The sequence below is a fragment of the Leptosomus discolor genome, chromosome 23 (genome assembly GCF_034619465.1).
Source record: "Leptosomus discolor isolate bLepDis1 chromosome 23, bLepDis1.hap2, whole genome shotgun sequence".
Taxonomy (NCBI): Eukaryota; Metazoa; Chordata; class Aves; order Leptosomiformes; family Leptosomidae; genus Leptosomus; species Leptosomus discolor.
This window is the reverse complement of record NC_141413.1, coordinates 7,076,050-7,095,959: the sequence shown is the minus strand read 5'-3', so window position 1 is coordinate 7,095,959 and position 19,910 is coordinate 7,076,050. Positions and strand designations below refer to the sequence as shown.

Genomic DNA, 19,910 nt, shown 5'->3' with positions numbered 1-19,910 from the left:
CCGTTCTGTGCCAGGGGACCGTCAGCCGATGGAGACTGGAGCTGGTGCCTCTCACCATGCCCAGCTGAGGGGCTGGATGTCCCCCAGTAAGGGCTGTGCTGGTGGAGGAGGAGGCTGACCCAGAGCAAGTCAGGCTGTGTCAGGCCACGTACTGGTCTCACTGTACTGGGAGGAGAGGAGCCAGCCACTAAAATCACCATGACAATAAAGCTGAGTATTTAATCTATAATTCAGAGGAGCTGGAAAGTGGTTTTATAAAAATAAAAAATAATAATAAGAAATAAAACCGTGGCTGAGACAGTAGAAATTCACGCCACTGTTCTTGCCGAGCGAGGATGTGGCGTGACCTCTGGCCAGGCGCAGCGCCAGCCCTGGCCACGACGCTGGCTACTGGCGGGGGCTGAGAGCGGGCACGTCCCGGGGGGGCTGCGTGGGGCCACGGGGCCACCTCGGCAAGGGCTGAGCGGGTGGAGATGGGTGCGGGCGAGGAGAAATCTGCAGGTGGGGTGTGCTCGATGCGTGAGCTGAGCATCGCCCGGCTGCCTTCGGGGTGCGGGGGGTGCAGCCCCGGGGGTGCATCCCCAACAGCGTGGAGCATCCCGGGGCTGTGCATCATCCAGCTGCCTTCGGGGTGCGGGGGGTGCAGCCCTGGGGGTCCATCCTGAACAGCGTGGAGCATCCCGGGGTTGTGCATCATCCAGCTGCCTTCGGGGTGCAGGGGGTGCAGCCCCGGGGGTGCATCCCCAACAGCGTGGAGCATCCCGGGGCTGTGCATCATCCAGCTGCCTTTGGGGTGCGGGGGGTGCAGCCCTGGGGGTCCATCCTGAACAGCGTGGAGCATCCTGGGGCTGTGCATCGCCCGGCTGCCTTCGGGGTGCGGGGGGTGCAGCCCCGGGGGTGCATCCCCAACAGCATGGAGCATCCCGGGGCTGTGCATCATCCAGCTGCCCTCACGGTGTGGGATGCGCATCCCTAGGGATGCGCATGGGGGACCCGCAGCACGCCCGCAGAGCTGGATTTCCCGGGGTTTGGCTGGATGGGGAGCAGGGGGGGCTTGCGGAGAGGTCCGCAGGAGCGGGATGCAGGGCGCTGGCCCCGAGGTTGCGGGGTGCGAGTGGAAGGGCTGCGGGGACCGGGGGGGGGGGGACACGACACGACGGACGGGGGGGGGAACGGGACCCCTGCCCTGCCCGTACGGCGGGCGCACACTGCCCTCCAGCGGGAGCATCCCGGCTGCCGGCCCCGCCGCTGGCCAGAGGTGCCCCTCCGCTCCCGGAGGGATGCCCACCCCCTCCAGCCATGGGTGCGCTGAGCTGGGGGGGGGTCTCAGCTCTGCTGGGGGGGGGGTTCTCAGCTCTGCTGGGGGGAGGCGGGCGGGCTGAGGAAGCGGAGGGGGCTGCCAGCCGCGGGGTGGGGAGGGTCCTCTCCGTCTCCCCCATCCCGCTCACTGCAGGTTCCTCTTCTTCGCCAACTTGAGGGCCACGTTGTCGTACTCGGTGTCCCCCAACCACTCCTTGCCCTGCAGCACGAAGGGCTGCCGGAGAGGGACGGGTCTCTTGGGCACCGCGTAGTCATCCCGCTGCGGGTTGTAGGGGTACTCGTGCCCCGTGGGCTCCTCCGGGGCCGCCTGCAGCCTCCACGCCTCCCCCTTCACCTGCTCGGGCTCGTCGTAGACGGTGTGGGCGGACAGACCCTCGGGCTCGTCGTAGATGTGGTCGGGCTTGGCGGCGGTGGGCAGCGGCGGGGGCTGCTGGCCCGCTTGCCCCCCTGCCTCCCCGATACTGTCGTAGAGGGGGTCGGGGACCTCCTCGGGGCGATGGACCAGGCTGCTGAACTTGTGAGCCACGAAGGTCTTGGCGATGGTGTCGAAGGGGATGGCGTACTCAGATTCGGCGGCTGCCTTGGCCGGAGCATCCTGCCTCCGGCCCTTCTCCAGCGCCGGGGGGTTTCCCGGGCGGAGGGAGTTGCAGGGCTCAGCGTAGGGGCAGTCGGCACCGCGGGAGGGCAGGAAGGTGCCCGATGGCTCCCCGGCCCCAGAGCAGCTGCTGGGGGGCATGGCCAGCTTGGCTTTCGGCACCTTCCCCTCCCAGGTGGGCTCCAGCGAGGGGCACTTGGTGCCGCCGGACTCCTCGTGCCCCTGCGCCCAGTTGGGCATCTTGGCGTGGCCGAGCGGCCGGGAGGCGTCATCCCCGGGGCCACCCCGCCGCGGCTCCTCGACCCCCCGGCCCCGATGCACGTTGATGGCCGACTCGATTGCCTGGAAGATCTCGTTGCCTTGCCTGGTCTCAAACTCAAAGTTTCCTTCTCCGGAGGCGCAGCGCCGGCCGGCCTCGAAGGAGAAGGTCACCTGGGGAGGGACAGGATCAGGTCCCTGCGCCACAGCCCACCGCCAGCCCACCCTTCCCGGATCTCCCTTACCTTATCCCTCCCGAAGCGCCGCAGGAAGTGGTAGGGCCAGTTGTAGAGGATCTCCAAGGTCTGGAAATCCCGCAGCTCCAGCGCTTCCTCGCCGGCTCGTAGGATGCACCGGCCCCAGAGCCGGCAACGCTCGGAGGACTCGGTGGCCCTCACCGTCACCTTGAACGCCTGCTCCAAGCCGGCTGGGGATGGAGGAGGGTGGCATTGAACACATGCAAGGAGCGGAGCTCCTCGCTGCAAGAGCAGAGCTGCCTCTCCCACCCCAGAGAGGTGCCGTGGGGCTCATGTGGGGAAGCGGTGTCCGGCTGATAAGGGCTGGAGGGCTCCGGCCACGCGGGAGCAGCCCGATAGCACAGCAAACCCCAGCCCTGCCAAACCGCAGAGCAGGAAGAGGCTATTTCGGGAGGAGAATTTCTACACCCTCGCCTGCACGTAGCCGCAGCGGGGGCTGCTCCCCGGCGCAAAACCGGCCGAGGTGGCTCGGGACGCGGGGGCGATGAGATGCTGCGGGACACGCAAGCCAACCCAGCTCCACCGCGCCTTCCCCACCTCCCGGTGCCTACCTCTGCCTCGGGAGCTGTAGAGGGAGTTTTCCTCCATGGAGAACTCACCGTCGGCGCCCAGCGAGGTCTGCTGGCCATCTTTGCCTGCCGCCTGCTCCTCTCTGCTTCTCTGCCCGGGAAAGAGCAGCGGGTGAGCGAGGGCAGAGCACGGAATCCCCCCGGCCTCTCCCCATCCCAACGGATCCCGCTGTACCCCGTGCGTACCGGGAAGGCCAGCTCGCACAGCTTCTGGATCCAGCCGGCCGCCTCGGTGCCGTCAGCGGCCAGGAGGTACCGCTTGTCGGTGGTCTCCAGGAGGAAGGGGACGGTCTCCTTGGGGCAGCCGGCGTCGCCGCTCGCCTCCACCACGTGCACGCAGTCGCTCAGCTTGACCAGCCGCTTGCTGCCCTCGCCTTTGCGCAGCTTGTCGGCAGCCGGCGGCGCCGAGCCCTCGAAGAGCTCCAGGCGGGCGATGGAGCAGGAGCTTTCCCGGTACAAAACACCCCAGAACTTCCTCCATTTCTGCCATGGGGAGAGGAGCGAAAACCTGGCATCAGCCAGCTCTGCTTTCACCCTTCCGGGAGTTTTCATCCCCTTTGGGATCACGCACAAGCCCAGGGCAGGGTCCGGGCAGGGTCTCGCACCCAGGAGAGCCAAAGCAGGGAGTGAGAAAAACTGGGCAGCGTGGGGGAAAAGCATCCCTGACACACACCGCCTGCGGCAAGGTTTTCCCAGCGGCAGCATCCCAGCGTCACCTGGCACTGGGACCCATCCCACGCCTGCCCCCACCCTGCGGCACCCAAAAGCCGTGCCGACGGCCCCCTCGCTGCCAAAGGACTTCCAGCCCCTCGTTGGCTCCATCTTCCCTGAAAAACACCGATTTTTAAGCGATTCCCGACTCGCCCTCTGAGGCGGCAGCAGTTGACGGCACCCCGCGCGTGGGAGGCCGGGGGGAAGCGGCGGGAGAGGAAGTCTCGCACCGAAATCGGGGCATCCTCCACGGCAGCTCCCTGCACCGGTGCCCTGCCAGGCCAAGCAGGCTTTGCCGAAACACGGCGCCCTTCGGCCAGGGGGATTTTCTGGGACCCGCCGCAGGGATGGCCTCTGCCCCGTCCTCCACCGCCGCCGGCGCCGCGCGTGGCGGCAGCGGCAGAGAGGCGATGCCCTGCCTGCGGCTCCTTCCCCTTCTTGCCCAAGAGCGGTGCCGGCGGGAGCCGTTGGTAAACCCCGGCCATTATCAACCGCTGAAGCAACGAGGCTCTGGGGGGTGGCATCCCTTGGTCCCCCAGTTCCAACCCGCTTCGCAGAGCCCCTGCTGGGGTGGGGGGTCCAGCTTGGGGGTTTTTTTTCCTCTTCGCAATGTGTCCCCAACGCCTTCTGTCCCCCTGCTTGTCCCCCCCGCGATGGGCTGGCAGAGAGCCGAAGGGTGGTTGGGGAGCCAAAGGGTGGGAGCATCCCATTCCCTTTGGATTTAACCCCCCGTACCCCCAAATCTACAACCCCAGGGATCAAGCAGCGCCCCACCACCACCCCCTCCTCACCTTCCCGAAGGTTTGCTGCAGCTGGAGGTAGAGCACACCCTGCTTCACCACCGCCTCCTCCATCCTCCAAGCCCCAGCATCCTCCTCCTGCGTTGCCCCTCCGCCGCCGTCACCCCCCCGTACCCCACAGCTCTGGCAAGGTGGAAGGGGGGGTCCCCGTCCCGGCGGCACACCCCTGCCCCGCCGCAGAGCTGCGGTGGCTCCGGGTCGGGCCGGCTCAGCATGTGACGTGCGGTTGGGTTCTTCTGCTTCCGACGCTCGCACAGCGCCGGGCTTCGGCTTCCTGTGCCGGGGAGCTTACCACAACGGGCAGGCGGCGGCACAGCCCCGGCAGAACCAGCCGCACACCCGCCCCGAACTGGGACACCGGCTGCTGCACGCCCGCAGCACCCCCAGGCACCGGGCAGATCCGCTACCGCTGTGCCTCAGTTTCCCCACCTGTGAAATGGGTCTAAAGGCAGCTCCGAGGGCGGTCAGCCCCGCTACCGCCGTGCCTCAGTTTCCCCACTATCGCCGTGCCTCCATTTCCCCACCTGCGAAATGGGTCTAAAGGCAGCTCCGAGGCTGTCAGCCCTGCTACTGATGTGCCTCAGTTTCCCCACCTGCGAAATTGGTCTAAAGGCAGCTCCGAGGGCTGTCCCATGGCGGTAACAACACCGCAGCTTTGCTGAGCTGCCCGCTCCCAGGTATCCCAGCTCAACTCAGTGCTCCCAGTAAGGCTGGCATAGCCCCCCATAAAGGAGCACCCAAGGGTGGCAGGGCTGGGTGCCCGGTTAGGAGCTGAGCTGCCGCCATGCTGCCCTGGCTGCCAGCTTGGCGCTGGGCTGAGGCGTGCCGCTGGCTGGGGTCATTGGGAGCACTGGTGCGGGGGCTGTGGGGGCACTGGTGGCTGGCTGGGGTCACTGGAGGCTGCTGGTGCAGGGAACTGGGTGCAGGCATGTGGTTGCAGGACACTGGGAGCACTGGTGCTGGGCGCTGGGAGCACAAGAACCCCTGGGAGCACTGGTGCAGGGGCTGCTGGGGCATGAGGCCTGTTCCTGGCTGGGGTAACTGGGGGGCACTGGTGCAGAGAACTGGGTTGCAGGGACAGGGTTGCAGGACACTGGGTGCACTGGTGCTGGGCACTGGAAGCACTGGTGCCGGAAACTGGGAGCACCAGAAGCATTTGGAGCACTGGTGCTGGTATTAGAAGCACCAGAAGCACCAGTGCTGGGTATTGGGGGCACTGGAAAAACTGGGAACACTGGTGTAGAGGCTGCTGGGGCACGAGGGTTGTCCCTGGCTGGGGTAACTGGGGGCCACTGGTGCAGGGAACTGGGGACGCGGCTGCAGGACACTGGGAGCACTGGTGCCGGGCACTGGGAGCACCGACCGGCGCCGCCGGCGGCCCTGAAAGCGGCGGGCTCAGGCGCCCGCCGGCCGCGCGGCCCCTTTAAGCGCCATGTCAACAAAACCCGCCCCTCCCTCCGCTGCGTCGCTGCCGTCATGACGTCCCCTGCGCCGCAGCGGGCGCGCGGCGGGGCGGGGCGGGGCGTGGCGCGGCGCGCGCCGCCGGCGGGGGGGGCGGGGCCGAGCGGTCGGCGCAGGCGCGGCGGGCGGCGGGGGCCGTCGCGCGTGCGCGCGGGCTGGAGGTGGAGGGAGGGAGGGGGGGGGGAGGCGGGCGCGTGCCGGGCCCGGCGGAGGCGGAGGGAGCGGAGCATGAATGGAGCAAAATGGCGGATCATGTGCAGGTGAGGGGGGGCCGCGCCGCGGGGCCGCCCGTGGGGCCGGGCGGGACGCGCCTCCCCTCCCCGGCCGGCCTGCTTGCCTGCCGCGGGGCCGGGCTTCGGCGAGGGCGCGGGTAGGCCCGGCCCGGCGCGGTGAGGTTAGGCCCGGTGAGGCCCGACCCGGCCCGGCGCGGCGGGGGTGGCAGCGGGCCCGCAGGCCCCGCGGGGCCGTGGAGGTGCCGCCGCTGCCGCTGTGTTTCTCTCCCCCCCCCCCCCCCCCCCCTCCTCCGTACCCCGTGAGCAGCGCGGCCCAGGTCCTCCGCCGCGTGTGGGCCGGGCGGCGGCGGCGGGGGGGCGCGGGCACTGGCATGGCGGGCGCGGGGGCGAGCGGCCTTGCTGGGCCGGCGGGGAGGCCCACCCCGCTCCCCGCCCCGGGCGGTGTTTGCTGGCGAGCCCCGGGCGGCTGCAAGCCTTTGACATAATCCTCCGCCGGGCCCAGCCCGGCCTCCCCGGGGCGAAGGGCCGCCGGGAGGGCGACTACATCGAGGGAGGGCGGCTGCAGCCGCCGGTGTTTACCGGCCGAGCGGCCTTTGCCTCCTCCCGCCGCCGCTGTGGAGTTTTCTAGCAACGCCGGTAGCTAATATTTGGGGAAAGGAGCCTCGGATCCCCCCCGCCCCGCTTGGAAACGGACAGCCGGCTCCGCTCCAGCACCCCCCGCTGCCAAGGCCCTGTCTCCACCGCCCCTCTCTCTCGGTGTCTGCGGGAGCCTGGTCCCTGCAGCCGCCCGCCCTCGCCCCGGCTTTGGGGTTGGCATCCTTGCTTTTCCCAGCCGTGTTTGTTTTATTTCTTTCCAGCTGCGAGGGAGACTTGGCGTTTAGGGAAACTGTTTGGGTTGGCGTTAAAACCAAAACCCTGCGTGGATAAGCGCGTTGCTGTCATGGACAGGAGCCGGCAGGCAAATCAAAGGTGACGGTGGCTTTAACGGAGTCAGGCTTGTGTGGTGGGATGGAAAACCCTCTGAAGAGACGGTGCTGTCACTGACAGAAAAAGTAAAAATAGGAACAGCTGAGGGAAACGGTGAGGGGTTGATTTTTTTGCATAATATTTTGGTTGAACTTGCGCAGGATTTGCATGGTGTCCAAAAGCGTGGCTAAACTGTAATGACACTGGTAGTTACATATTATCTATGCAACTTTTAAATAAATATATTCCTCACATGATACCCTTGTGAACCACAAGGGTGAGCAGTTTATTAACTCAGAATCGAGCCGTGCAGCTCTCAGGGTGTATGGCAAGGTTGATGGCAAATGTCTCTTGGGTAATCTCAGGGGAGGAGAGGAATTACTGCGTTATTAAACAATCTGCAGGTTCTGAATTTAGTGAAGAAACTCCGAATTCGTGAGTCAAGCCCTACCTTTAAAAGTTAGCTGCTGTTTGACGCTGCAGGCGGGTGCGACAGCCGCTCGTGTTGCTTTAAACCTGTGCTTCGTGCCCTGCTTTTCTTTGTTAAATATTGAGCAAATGGAAGTTGGAGCTGTAAGAACAAGGTTGCGATTGCTGTGCTCGACTTGGCGAGTTAAAGTTTAACGTTAGAGGCTTGGAAGATGTTCCAGTCGGGGGGCAAACTGATTTGCAAAGACGGTTCAGGCACCTGCAGCTTCGTGCAGTTCCTGTACGGGACGAATATAGCGAACAAAATGGTTAGGGGCTGTGACTGGATGGGGTTTACTTGCTTTTTATTGTCCCTTTTCTTCTTCCTGCTCCAGGCACAAGCGGTAGCTCTGAGCAGCTTTCCTTCCGAAAGCAGAGCCTGAGGTTCCCTTCAGAACTGGTTGTGGATTGGGGTGGCTGGAGGAAGTAGTGGGGTTTTATTAATACGTTAAATTTTTGGTGAGACCTCTTTCCACAGCCCGAAACGCCAGTCTTCTGGGCCTAAGAGTCGAGCTGAGTTGCAGAGGCTCCACTCTCAAAGACGTGGTAATTAGCACGTGGTAATTGGGTTGTCCGGCGTGGCGGGGCGATGGTGACTATCGGTGCGAATAATGGAGAGTGGTGGTTTTGTGGCACGTGCTGTGGGAGTTGGTCCTGTTTTACTGGGAACAGGGATTTGCAGCTAAATACCGCCTGTCAAAAGCTGTGAGAGTTTAGCAGGTTACTACAGTCTTGCTGCTGCTTCCCAAGAGCTTTGGGTTGGGTGTTATGTGTTCTCCGTGGAGCTTCCTGCAGCGGTACCTGGTGTGCTGGTACGTGGTGAAGCACAACAACGTTGTTTATAGACTACATCCATGCTGAGGTCATTTACTTCACAACGTGGAGCAACAGTAAGGGTACAGACAAACTTTTAAGGCCATACTGAAGGAAAAATCTCATGTTCTCGTCTTTAAAACAATAGACCTGCGAACTGTGAGCGAGCCCACCAGTTTTGTTGGTGGGAATCGTGTAGCTGGAGCTGGCTGGGGCGCGTTCCTCTGGAGCAGCTCTTCCAGGGGGGACTGTGCCTGGTCTGGAAACAAAGGATGCAGTGATGGTGGTGCAGGAGCAGAGAGAATCAGATGATTTTGCGTGGCTGAAAAGAAGTCCTGTGGCCTTAAAGCACGTTGCTGTACACCAACTTTTCCGCTTCTTGGAGCTCATGTGACCTTGTTTTGAATTAATGTTTCTGTCTGTACTTAAACTTGCTCATGGTAGAGGCAGAGGAAAGCAGTGAGGATGTCACTGCCATAAGCTTTGTGGGCAAATAGGAGTCCCCTTCCCCCCCCCTTTTTTTTTTTCCCCTCCTCTTGGAAACAGGTTTATGTCATCTTTGTCCTTCTTCCACTTTCCTGGCCCTTTAGATGTTTCCCATGCTGCTGCCCTAAAATGGGATTCGCTTCCTGAACGTGAGTGTTCCTGTGGGAGAAGGTTTGTTGCAGGATGGTGATGAATTCTGTGACTTTGCGTATTGAATGTTTCATTTTGTCTTGAATTTCAAAAAAAAATCATTACGCTGATTAAAAATGGTTGTCACTTCTGTGTGACTTGCTATGGTCTGTTCTGGGTAGCCTTGACTCCGAGTTGAAATGGCAGAAATTTGGGCCTGTGAGAGGAACAAGACAGGTGCTGAGGTGGCTCCTTGTAATAGAAAAATAAGAAATCTGGCATCTAAAAGGAAATTACATCCCTTTTTTTCGCTTCCACACTATCCGATTTTAAGGTCAGGACTGGGTGTTTCAAATCCCAGAGACTGGCACTGAGTTTTCCATCTTTTTAACTGTTAACTGAGCTGACAGCACTTTGCTCCAAGCTGGAAAACATCCGTGTTTGGAGCAGTTGTGTGTTTGTGCAGGTTCAGTTCTGCTGGGCCCTCCAGATACACCGGGTGGGCTGCAGGCAGAAGCGGCTTCTTTCGTCCCAGTGCAGTTGTGGAGGAAGCTCTGTGGAAAAGAAAACCATGGTATGGAAGTGTGTTTGGGTGGGAATTCTTGTCGTGTCCGCACGGGCTGGGAATTCACAGAAACGGGTCGCACCGTGTGAGTGTGAGGAAGGACACGTGGATTTTCTCACCGGTCTTGGAGGCTCCTTTGTGCTGCACTTGGGTCCTGAGGGGGACACGACTTGGTTTCTTCAGGCTGTTTCCTGGGGCAATTTCTTCTCCATCCCTAACAGGACCCAATTTTTTTTTTTTCCTTGTGTGTTTCTGTGTTCTAAAGGACATTGTTTGGGCTCAAACACGGTCTAATTTGGCTCTAGAAATCTATAGCATTCAGCTTGCTCCAGAGGAAACCCTGGAGACCAAGATGCCTGTTTCCCATTTGATATCTTGGTAACCTTGCGCTCGCTTGGTAAAAGAGTCACGGTGGAGCCCGCTGCCCGGCTCTAAATTGCTTACAACACCCTTTCCTTGGGTTTAGGTCAAGCTTTTACCTTCCCTCTGTCATTGGAAAGCTCTTATTAAGGACTTGGGTTTATCTCAGAATAGCCCAAGGGAATGCTCTGGACCTGGGGAGGTGGAAACACTGGTTTGACTAAAAATAGAGCTGGCAGCATTTCTTTTGCAAATTAAGCTTTTTTTTTTTTTTCTTTAAGTTATGCGTGGTTTTTTTGAAACTGTGCTGTTTGGATGCTCAGCACCAAAGTTGCAGAGTGCCCGTGGTAGGTGTTGGGAGCTGGATTTGAGCTGGAAGGGGGAGGTATCCCGTTGCAGTTCAGGATCTCAAGACCTCAGCAGCCAAACTTGGATGTGATAAGAGTGAAAGCTCCTTTTCAGCGCCGGGGACTCCGCCGCCAGCAGCTCGTGCCTGGTCCCCCAGCCCACACCTGGAGCGTACTTTGGAGGTCCCTTAGGTAGCAGGTAAGGTGTCCAGTCCAGCAGCCCCAGCCCACTGGGCTGCTCCTCCAGATGGTGGTGTTTGGGAAAGGAGAACGCGGTGGCTTCCTTGTGGGTCTTCACCCTCGTTAGCAGAAAGGCCGGCTTGGGGGTGAAACCCCATCCTCGCTGAAGCCTGTGGGAGATTTTGTCACTGAATTCCGCCAGCTGGAGCTGCTCTGCCTTCCAGGGAGAGGATTCTGTCCGGGATGGCTCCCCTGAAGATCTCAGAACTTCTGTAGCCCAAAGGGGGAAGGCAAAGCTGGGGTGGGTGTGAGCTGGGCGAGCTCTGAGGATGGAGGGGAGCGGAGCGGCCAGGTCGGGGCTGTGAGCGGGCTGTCAGGTGGCCTGTCTCCTCTCCCTGTTTTGGTGATCGAGCTGTGTTCCCTCGGGTAGCCAGCGCTAATACAATTAAGGAGGATTTGTTCGTTTTAATCATTTTAAGAGAACACTGAATGCTCTGTAGCTCAAGAACTTTATTACTGTTAATAACGTCTCGTTGCCCTTGGTTTCGGGCAGTGCGGTGGTGTTCTAGGAGTCTGCCCAGGCCTGCTGAAGCAAAGTTCCAGAAGTTACATTTCTAGTACTTAAAATTGCCTGTGAAAATGTAGGTTTTTGTCTTCCTGCTTCTAAGCTGCGGTTTCAAGGAGGCATTTGTGATTAGTTCGTGATGCTTTTGTGGTGATACTGTTGTGTGGCTTAGCTGCAAGAATCTACGGGGTTTTTTTATTATGAAAGTAACCGGTGTCGTCTGCGTCTGAGGTCACTCTCGTTTTTCCCAACGTGATTCTGCTGGTGCCTCTTCGGCCTCTCGTGCAGGAGCAATGCTGGTGCGTCCTGCCCGTCTCCAGCTTGGATTTGCAGGAAGGGTTTTGTTCTTTTCTTTGCTCGTCAGACCCCGGCACAGCTGGCTTGTTCTCGATAGTGGGTTTGTGGTCTCGGAAAAGACCACCTGAAAACTTTATTTTAGTTTTCCAATCGAGCCTGGTCGGTGCAACCTCCGGAAATGCCGGGGTCAAACACGCCGAGGGGTTAACACGAGACGATGTTGCTGCCAGCCTTCCCACCTCCCATAGCCTTGAGTCAGAGCCCGCTGATGGGGCAGGTAGCGGGCGGTAGGTCCTTTCTGGCTCGCTTTGGGTTCTCCCTGTTCTGGATTGTGCAAGGAATGCAGGACTTAGACCTCCTTAGAGGGAAGAGCGTTAATTAAACGCCGCTTACGCCTTCGAAGTCGGCCCAGGCCGTGAGGATGCGTCACTCACCGCACTGATTGTTGGTGTGGCCTCACACATGCGGTTGCTGACGATGGTGGTGGTCTTGTTGGTTGTTTTTAGCACGTGTTAGTTCTAAGAAACTAATAAAAGGTGCTGTTGGGAGATAGTTGCTAAACCACCCAGAAGATATCTCAGCAGAAGCTTGACATTTTTGCTTTTGTTTCTCGTTAAGGACAAAATGTGAAGTTTATTCGTGGTCCCTGCGAACTCCGGTCGTGGTTTGCCAGTGGGGAGCTCGTTGCCCTGGTGTGGTCAGGATAAAAGATCAGTTTTACGCTCCAGTGCTTGACATCTTACTGGTGGCATACTTTGAATATTGGGTGATGCAAGATCTCCATTTTAAACGTGCTTTGAGAGTCTGATCCTTCTCTTCCTTCTCCCCTTGCCTGTTGTCCTGCTCTGGAAATCGGAAGTGATTCTCCAGGCTAGAAGATGTGCTGCACTTCAGAAAAACAACATGCCACAGCTGAGCGCTGCGAACAAGAAGTGGTTTTTAGCAGCTCTTTGACAATTTAAACTATTTTTGGGAGCGATTGGCCAGTGACTGCACTGTGTAACACGTTCTCCTGCTGTTTGTAGCTGCTCTGGGCTGTGTCTTCTGCAATTTTGCCCATGCTGGGGGCGGGCAGGGGAGAGCACCGTGGCAGGACATCCCAGCGTGCCCCGTCGTGTCCGTGCCGCGGTACCGGGAGCGCTGGTTAAAGCTGTGTGCCTGGCTTACCGAGGCTTACCTGGCACGGGGCTTATGTATAAATCAACACCCAGCTCGAGAGTAAAAGGTTCTGGTTTAGCATGAGAAGAGAAAAACGCGTTTCATCTTTTCATAGACTGCCTTCTCCCCTTTTCCCTCGTTTGAGATCGTTCAAGCTGCGTGGGTCGTGCAGGAGCGCTTCTTTCTGCTCGCAGCGTTTTGGTGGTTTAAAGTGCAATTGTCAGGTTCGGGCCGAACCTTTTAAATTCAAGTTTACAGTGCGCCTGTTAACCTATTGTTCACTATTCTTGTGTAATTTATTAATAAAACACTAGAACAATAAAATCAAACAGGAAGGTATTTCCAAGAATCGGGCAAATTGTGACCTCACCTGCCTGTTTCAGCTGAGTACCGGCTTGAATAGTATCTTAATTTGTTCCTTGCAATGGGGAACTTCTGGTTGCTGGATGAATTCTGTAAAAGCAGGTTTTTGGGGTGTTTTTCCCAGTGGGAATGGGGACGTTTTGAAGGTTTCTCTTGCACTTTGGCAGGTCAGAAAGCAAATCTAGCCTGTGTATAGCCAGGCAGCGAAGGTAGGGTTGGTAGCAGTTGCTTTCTTTTCTGTTTTTTATTTAATTTGTGTGGTATTTATTCCATGCCTGCTTGGCACAGCACCCATACTTGTCTCGGATTGTGTTGACTGAGCACCATTGCTGCTCTGCTCTTACTCGTGGCACACAAGGGTGAGGTGACTTGGTATTTTAACACCCTTGTGGCCCTCGGGCAACCCTAGAGAAATCTGAAGGGCCTGGACTGTGGCACTCACATTTGCCTTTTTCCTTCTAACTGTAGGATTTTAAATAACGTTGTTTTAGGAATATTAAAGTGATGTATAAAGCACACAGGTTGTGAAGTATTTCATGGGTGTTTCTGTGCCGCTCATTAACGTCGTGTCTCTGATTATCGCTGAAATGGGCTCTGGCCTTGTAAGCAGCAGTGAACAACAGGCCCTCCTCATCTGCTCCTGTCTGGGCTGGTTTGTAGCTCTGGAGTCCTGTCTCTTGAGATGGGAGAACACATTGGGAGGGAGAGAGCCATCCTCAGCTCCTTAACTGGAGCTGAATCTGGTGGGGCTGAGGGGTCAGCTCCACAAAAGCGGGTGTTCTGGAAATCGGAACGTTTTAACGCCTTTTGGCGCTTGTGGCCTCAGCAGTGAAGGCTCCTGCTGTTGCAAAGACAGGGTCAGAATCCCTGTCCCAGCTGACACCCTGTTTTCTGCAGCTCATGCGAGCCTTCTCGCTCCAGTCTGTCTACCTAACGTCAAACAAATCCCATCACCGATTAGGTGAGATCATCAGAAAGATCCTTCTTAGTTGAGAAATGTATCGTTCAGTCGCTTTATCTTGTAGCAGGATTACCAGCAGACCATGTGTTTTCTCGTTTCGTAAGATGAGTTTATAAAAGAAATAGTCTCCATTTTTTCTGCTAAATACCTCCACTTCAGGATCATCTTTTAAGTCTTTTCCATCCTTTTTATCAGTTGCCAGTAAAACGAGCTCTGTGTCCGTATACCCTGTGGACTCACAACTCTAGATCTGCGCAGGATTTACGTCTGTCCTGCAGTGGCATTTGCTGTCGTGTGTGGTTCTTGCACGCACCTTTCACATGGCTTATTCCGCAGCCTCTTGTTCTGATTTCATTGTTCTCTGCTTACCATCTTCCGTTGGGATGGGGTGTTACTGCTGCGTCATCCAAGTGTTTGGGTGGAATTCTTGTTCGAAAACTCTGTGCCCTTGTGTCGCCAGTTCAGTGTTTGTGAACACAGTGATTACAGGAGTTATAGTCCAAGGACACTGTACTGGAAAATACAGATTCTGTTGTTTCGCTTCTAGCACTTGATAATGTCTGTGGCCAACACTAGTTTAACCAGTAAGTTGAAGGTGATTTTCAGTGCTTGGATTACCTTGCTGCAAACCTGGTGAGTTTGAGCGGTCCTGTAGTGACTTTAGTATTTCGTGTGATCGGAGGTGCCTCCAGAGATGACCCAGAAATCTGAAAGCCAGCTTGCTTCACTGCAGCTAGGTTGCCCAGTAGTGCCGTCGCTTTCGTTTTTCTATGGATGCTCTGGTATCTGCCATGAGACTCCCTGCCTTCTGTTCCGCGCCCTGGATGCGGTGGGATGAGGCAATACTGAAGACTTTCTTTTTTTTTCCTCCCCTCCTCTGTAACCAAATGCAAAGCGAGCAGGGGGATTTGTGACCTCAAAAGCAATTTTTAGTTCATTCAGATCATTTTGTAAATGAGCCGTTCTTCCTAGAGTTCAAAGAAAAAATATTACTCCGTTAAAACCATCAGAAGAAGAGACGGTGTGTTACTGGGTTTTGTGTGATGCTCCAAAGTAGCGCCCCGCAGGGGTTGTCCTGCTGCCTAAAGAAATCAAAAGTAATCCCCCCCAATGCCTGTAGGACCGTGTAGAAAGAGCGTCATTCCACAGCTCCAGCTCCTGCTCCCATCATGTGGTGGCAGCACTTTGAATCTGTCCCTGCCTTACAGGCCTGCACTGGCAAAGAGCTGGGGTGCCTGTTGCCTGATTTTTCTCCTTTTCAGACACAAAACACGGGCTGTCTCCTTCCAAAATAACCATCTAAGGTGTCTTTCAGATTGAATACCCGATTCGGTTTGTTATCCAGAATTGTGTTCACACCTAGAGGTACCTGGGTTGTACTCTTAATCCTAAAACATTCCTGTCTGCTGCGGGAAAGGCAGTGACCTTGGTACCTACCCGGACTGCCTGCCCCGTTACTGAAATTGGGAGTGCTTATTTGCATGGCAGGACTCCTTTCTCTTTATAATACGTTCTGTATCAACAGGTAGAAGACATTTTGAGAGGTTTAGCTCATCCCAACGGTTGCAGCTTTCCCATCTCCGCGTATCCAGCGCTGTGTTGGTCCCCTGTGTGTGTTGTGCTTGCTGTTTCCTAATTTCCTGGCTGCTGCTCGTTAGGAAACGGCCAACCTTTGCCAAATGAAAAGCCCTCAGATGTGCAGGGATCATTTGGCTCTGAAAAAGAGAAGTTGAAAGTGTGTGGTTGCTGAAGCAGTATATTAGCTGTGGCATGTAAATAAAAAGGTAAAGAAAACAGGGGTGACTCATTCTCCCATTGTTGTAGCAAAGGTGTTGGTGCTGCTCCAGCCTCTCCTTTTGTATTTTCTAAAGTGGAGGAGCGCCTGCTTGCTGCTGTTGCCAGGCCAGTTGTGCTGCTGCCCTTCCTTAGGGACCTGTAGAGTCCTCCCACTGGGAGAGAGGCCTTTCTTGGGGTGGAATTCAGTAATTCATCCGTTCCTAGGTATTACAGTGCTAGGGATCACTCATTAACTACTTTAACAGCACCAGTGCAGATTGAGTTCAGGAGTGGTTGTCTTAAGTAGCGTAGGACTGTGTCATGGTATAGAGGCGGTTTCTTCAAAACATGGTTTATTGTTCCAGAAATCAACAAAGTTTTAAAGTTGGGTTTGTTTTTTTTTTTTTAAATGAGAAGTGGGGGTTTTTTTCAGCGTCACCTTTCCTCAAGTATGACTGGCAGGCTTCCCATGCAAGAAATAGCTGCCATGGTTCACAGCCATGTGCATCTTCCCAGCCTGCCCACCTCTTCTTCCACTGATGGCCTCATCCCTGTCGAGTCCAGCAGCTGGGCTGGGTGCCTTGGGCCATCGTATCTCTGTCGTTGTTTTACTTTTCCTATTTGTTCCCTAACAAACCGCCCGCTTTGAGGCGAGTAGCCCTGCACAATTCACATGTGGTCTTCAGAGAACGTAGCAGATCTGTGACCATTTTCCCCGGGAGTCAGACTTTCCAGTCAGCAGTCAGGTGTGCGTTCTGTCAGACTCGGTGCTGCGTGGAAAAAGCACAAACCCAGAACACGGGCAAGGTGGAATAAACACTTCCAGCTGGGCAGCACCGAAAGCAGGGACGAGTCTCATTTTCACCGCATCTGTTTCGTTCGTTGAAAGAAAATAAACCTGCTGCATTGTCAGACCTCTTAATTTATCTCGTGGTTGTTGGTAAATGTGCACGGATTCTGCTGGTATCTGGAAGGCCTGATGACGCAGAAAAGTAGAGGTTTCTTTTGGAGATTTTAGCCCTCGATCTGTTCTCAGCACCACTGGCCTGTGAGGTGTAATTAGCTTTGGGACTGCTCACTTGAGACAGGCCCTGCGCCAGAAAGCCGAATGTTATCTCGTCTTTCCTCTTTCTCAGAAGATAGCTAAATAAATGGCTGTCCTTACAGAGCTAAGCCTTGATGAAATTATGCACTGGTATTTATTTGCAGCCAACTAGAATATTGACGAGTTTCTCAACGGTTTCACCACCCACCAAGGGTATCATGTTCCTCTTCAGGCTCTTTGGGTTAGGAGCTGCCCTGTGTAACACACGAGGTTATGTGTTGTCAGCACTGAGGTATGGGAAGTGTTCGTGTGAATCTGAAGTGTTCCTGCGGGGAGGTGTGTGGAGTCGCTCCAGAGCGTTGCGCAGTGAAATGGCGCTGCTGAATCCTGAGGGCAGCAGCCCTGTTCCATCCGGGCTTGGAGACCGTTCGTCTTGGAGGACGAAATGAGAGCTTTTTATCGATTCCCTGAGAGATGCAGAGAGACGCCTGAAAATACTACTGCAATAAATAATTTTGAGATGTGCTGGAAGGGCGTAGGTAGGTTTGCTTTCTCTGTCATTAGTAGGGTAAATGGAAATGGGCAATTTGTTGTTCAGATTCTCTTAACAAATGAGGGTGATGAGCCATGAGACCTTGATTTTTACAGCTATGAGTACTTGCAAAGTGCATCATCCTGGTCCTTGGCAGTTAATAGTTGCATCACTCAGCTTAAAAGCTTTTTTATTTTTGGTTGAAATACCTGACGTTCATCAAGTGACCGGAGGCATTCCCTGAGCCTTAGTCACTCAAAACACCCCGGCGCTTTGACTGCTGCGATGCATCTTCATCGCGCGGTTGTGTTTGTTAAAGAGCAGCGTTTCGGAGCCCTGGCTGCGTCGTCTTCCTCCCTGTTTTGTTGCAAAGTCGGCGGGCGGTTGAGAAAAGCTAGGTAACGTCTGCAGCTTTGAGGAGCAGCAGCAGGGGCAGGCTGTGCAGCCCCGGTGCCAGCACGGGACCGAAGGCAAGGCTGCAGGGGCTGCGCTGGAGGAGCGGGCAGCGCGTCTCGTGTCAGCGTGTGCCAGCGGGGTGCGTGTTCACACAGGCGTGGAGGTTCCTTGGGTAGGAAATGTTCAAGGGAAAGGAGAAATAGATGATGATCTCTTCCCACCTCCGAGAGGTCGTGTCCTGGAGGTACCCAGGTAGCTCTTCTGGGACCTGTTGCAGGCTCGTCGTGAGCAGGGACTCGCACATCTCCTTGCCTGCCCCGCGGTTGCCCGGCGCTTGCGAAGTCTGGCTTTGATTATAACATGTGGGGGAATCAGTTGGGGGATATTAAAACGGATGAATGTGCTTGGGACAAAAATAACTGTGTTAAACACGTTGCAGGATCTCTGGCTCGGGGAGTCGGTAACCATAAGGCAGGAGGAAGGAATGTCTTGGAAACAATGTGTGCCTGGAGGATTTGCAGCAAGGCGCATCCTTCAGGGTAACCACCACCAGGCAGCAGGAAAAGTTTGGATTGACCTTGTTAAGCCAAATACTCTGGTTTGGATGTCTGAATCTGTGGGGTTATTGCTTGCCCGCTGCCCCCGAGCGATCGGGGCTGGCTGTGCTCCTGCCTGCTTTCTGGCTCTGCCATCTTGAGTACAGCCACCACAGCGTGCGTTCCCTCAATTTTCTGAAATGGGAACTGTCAGCGTGGCGAAGTCAAACTCTATGGAACTAAACCTGCCTAGAGCTTATTGCAGCCCTTGGATGTAAAGAGCGTTGCTTAAGCAACCGTGTAATATCAGATCAATTCCGCAGTCATCCCCCGGAGACTCCTTTTAGGTAGCTGTTCCTTTCCTTGTAGTATTTATCATTTTAAAGACGATCACGCATTGTTTGTCTTCACCATGGGGAAAACACTGATCAGTGATGAGTTTTATTGTAGCTTGTAGGATAAATGAGATTGATAGGTCGTGGGGGGTTTTTTCCACATTTTGAGCTTCACAGCCGCTCTCAGTGGACAAGCATCTGAGGCCAAGATCGTACAAAGCAGGTGCCATATACGGAGGAAAACTCATCTCATAGTGTTTGATATTATTAAAGAAATAAGCAATAACATGATGCGAAGTTCACATGAGGCTGATGGATTGGCAATTCCTGTTTGAGGACTCTGCAGCCTGCGGCAGAGAGAGCTTTGCCCTGTGCAGGGCTCCAGTGGAAAGGAGCCTCCTGACTCTCTGTAGGACGCTGGTCTGCAGCAAAACGTCCCTCGGAGCTTGTCGCTGTTGGGGGAGAAGGGGAGTGGAAGTTTTGCTAATCATTTGTGGAGTTTGCTGGTTTCTGATAAATACACTTTCCCTTGTTGAAAAACACTTCTACCACACACAAAACAGCGGCGTCAGAGTCGATCGTAGGGCGTGTTGCGTTATCCTCTGGTGCTTTGCAGGGTACGGCTGAACTTCAGGCTGAGGAGTTGGATCAAAAACTTGGTGCTGTTTTGGTGGTTGTTGTTTTTTTTTTCCCTAGGGACACAGACTTACTCAACTTCTGCTGGTAAAATAGTTGTCGAAGGATTGTAGACAGTGACATAATGAGATGTCATGCCTGGAAGCTGGATGTAGAAAAACCCCGAGATAGGATGCATTGCCATGCTTTATTGGTGAGGAAAGCGTAGGCATTGTTTGGGTCTTGGCTTCGGAGGGGAAAAAAATGTGTGTGGACGCGGGAGGAAAAGTGAAGTGATTGTCGTCTGTGCTGAGCTCGGAGTCGAGAGGTGGTTATGTGAAAAATTCAGTGGCGGTTTGGGGTCTTCAGCGTGCGCGTGAGATATTCCTGGGAGGTGACCGGTGTTTCAGGCTGTCATTTAGCCTTCACAGCGAGAAATTGGACCGTGTGGGTGGGGTCCTAAAGTTCTTTGGGTGTCCTAGTGTGTGTTAATAGAATATGGCATGTGCAACTGCAGAAAAATCCTGGGATTTCAGTGCCGTCGTGTGAGGAACAGATAAGAGCGATTCGGAAGGCTGGGAGCTGGCGAGAGGAGGTGTTTGACGCTTGGGGCTAACTCCCGTGACTCAGCAGTTCTCCTCCTAAAATGCCATCCCAACTGCAGCCCGGTGGCTGCAGGGTCCCCATCCCACCAGCTCCCTGCTACCCTGAGCCCTCATCGACGCCTCCTTGCCTTCCCTGGGTGCAAAGGACTGAGTTCCTCTTTTTTACAAAGCATTTTTGGAGCTGTTTTTTCTCAAAAGAGCAGCAAAA

General features: G+C 55.9%; 2 protein-coding genes across 2 annotated transcripts in view; one reads left to right on the top strand and one right to left on the bottom strand.

The window, feature by feature from the left end:
• Positions 1-1,374: 1,374 nt before the first annotated feature.
• On the bottom strand, positions 1,375-4,597 carry DOK2 (docking protein 2). The gene is made up of 5 exons (XM_009946345.2): positions 4,502-4,597; positions 3,186-3,482; positions 2,982-3,090; positions 2,419-2,600; positions 1,375-2,347 (listed from the first exon to the last, which is right to left on the bottom strand). The coding sequence occupies exons 1-5, from the start codon at positions 4,562-4,564 to the stop codon at positions 1,445-1,447; spliced, it is 1,554 nt and encodes a 517-aa protein (XP_009944647.2). The 5' UTR covers positions 4,565-4,597; the 3' UTR covers positions 1,375-1,444.
• A 1,598-nt stretch (positions 4,598-6,195) lies between these two features.
• The window catches only part of XPO7 (exportin 7), a 47,732-nt gene continuing 34,017 nt past the window's right edge, over positions 6,196-19,910 (top strand). Inside the window, exon 1 of the mRNA XM_086477144.1 lies at positions 6,196-6,231. Within this exon, the coding sequence (XP_086333270.1) occupies positions 6,214-6,231 (18 nt within the window). The 5' untranslated portion in view covers positions 6,196-6,213. The remainder of the gene's footprint in view (positions 6,232-19,910) is intronic.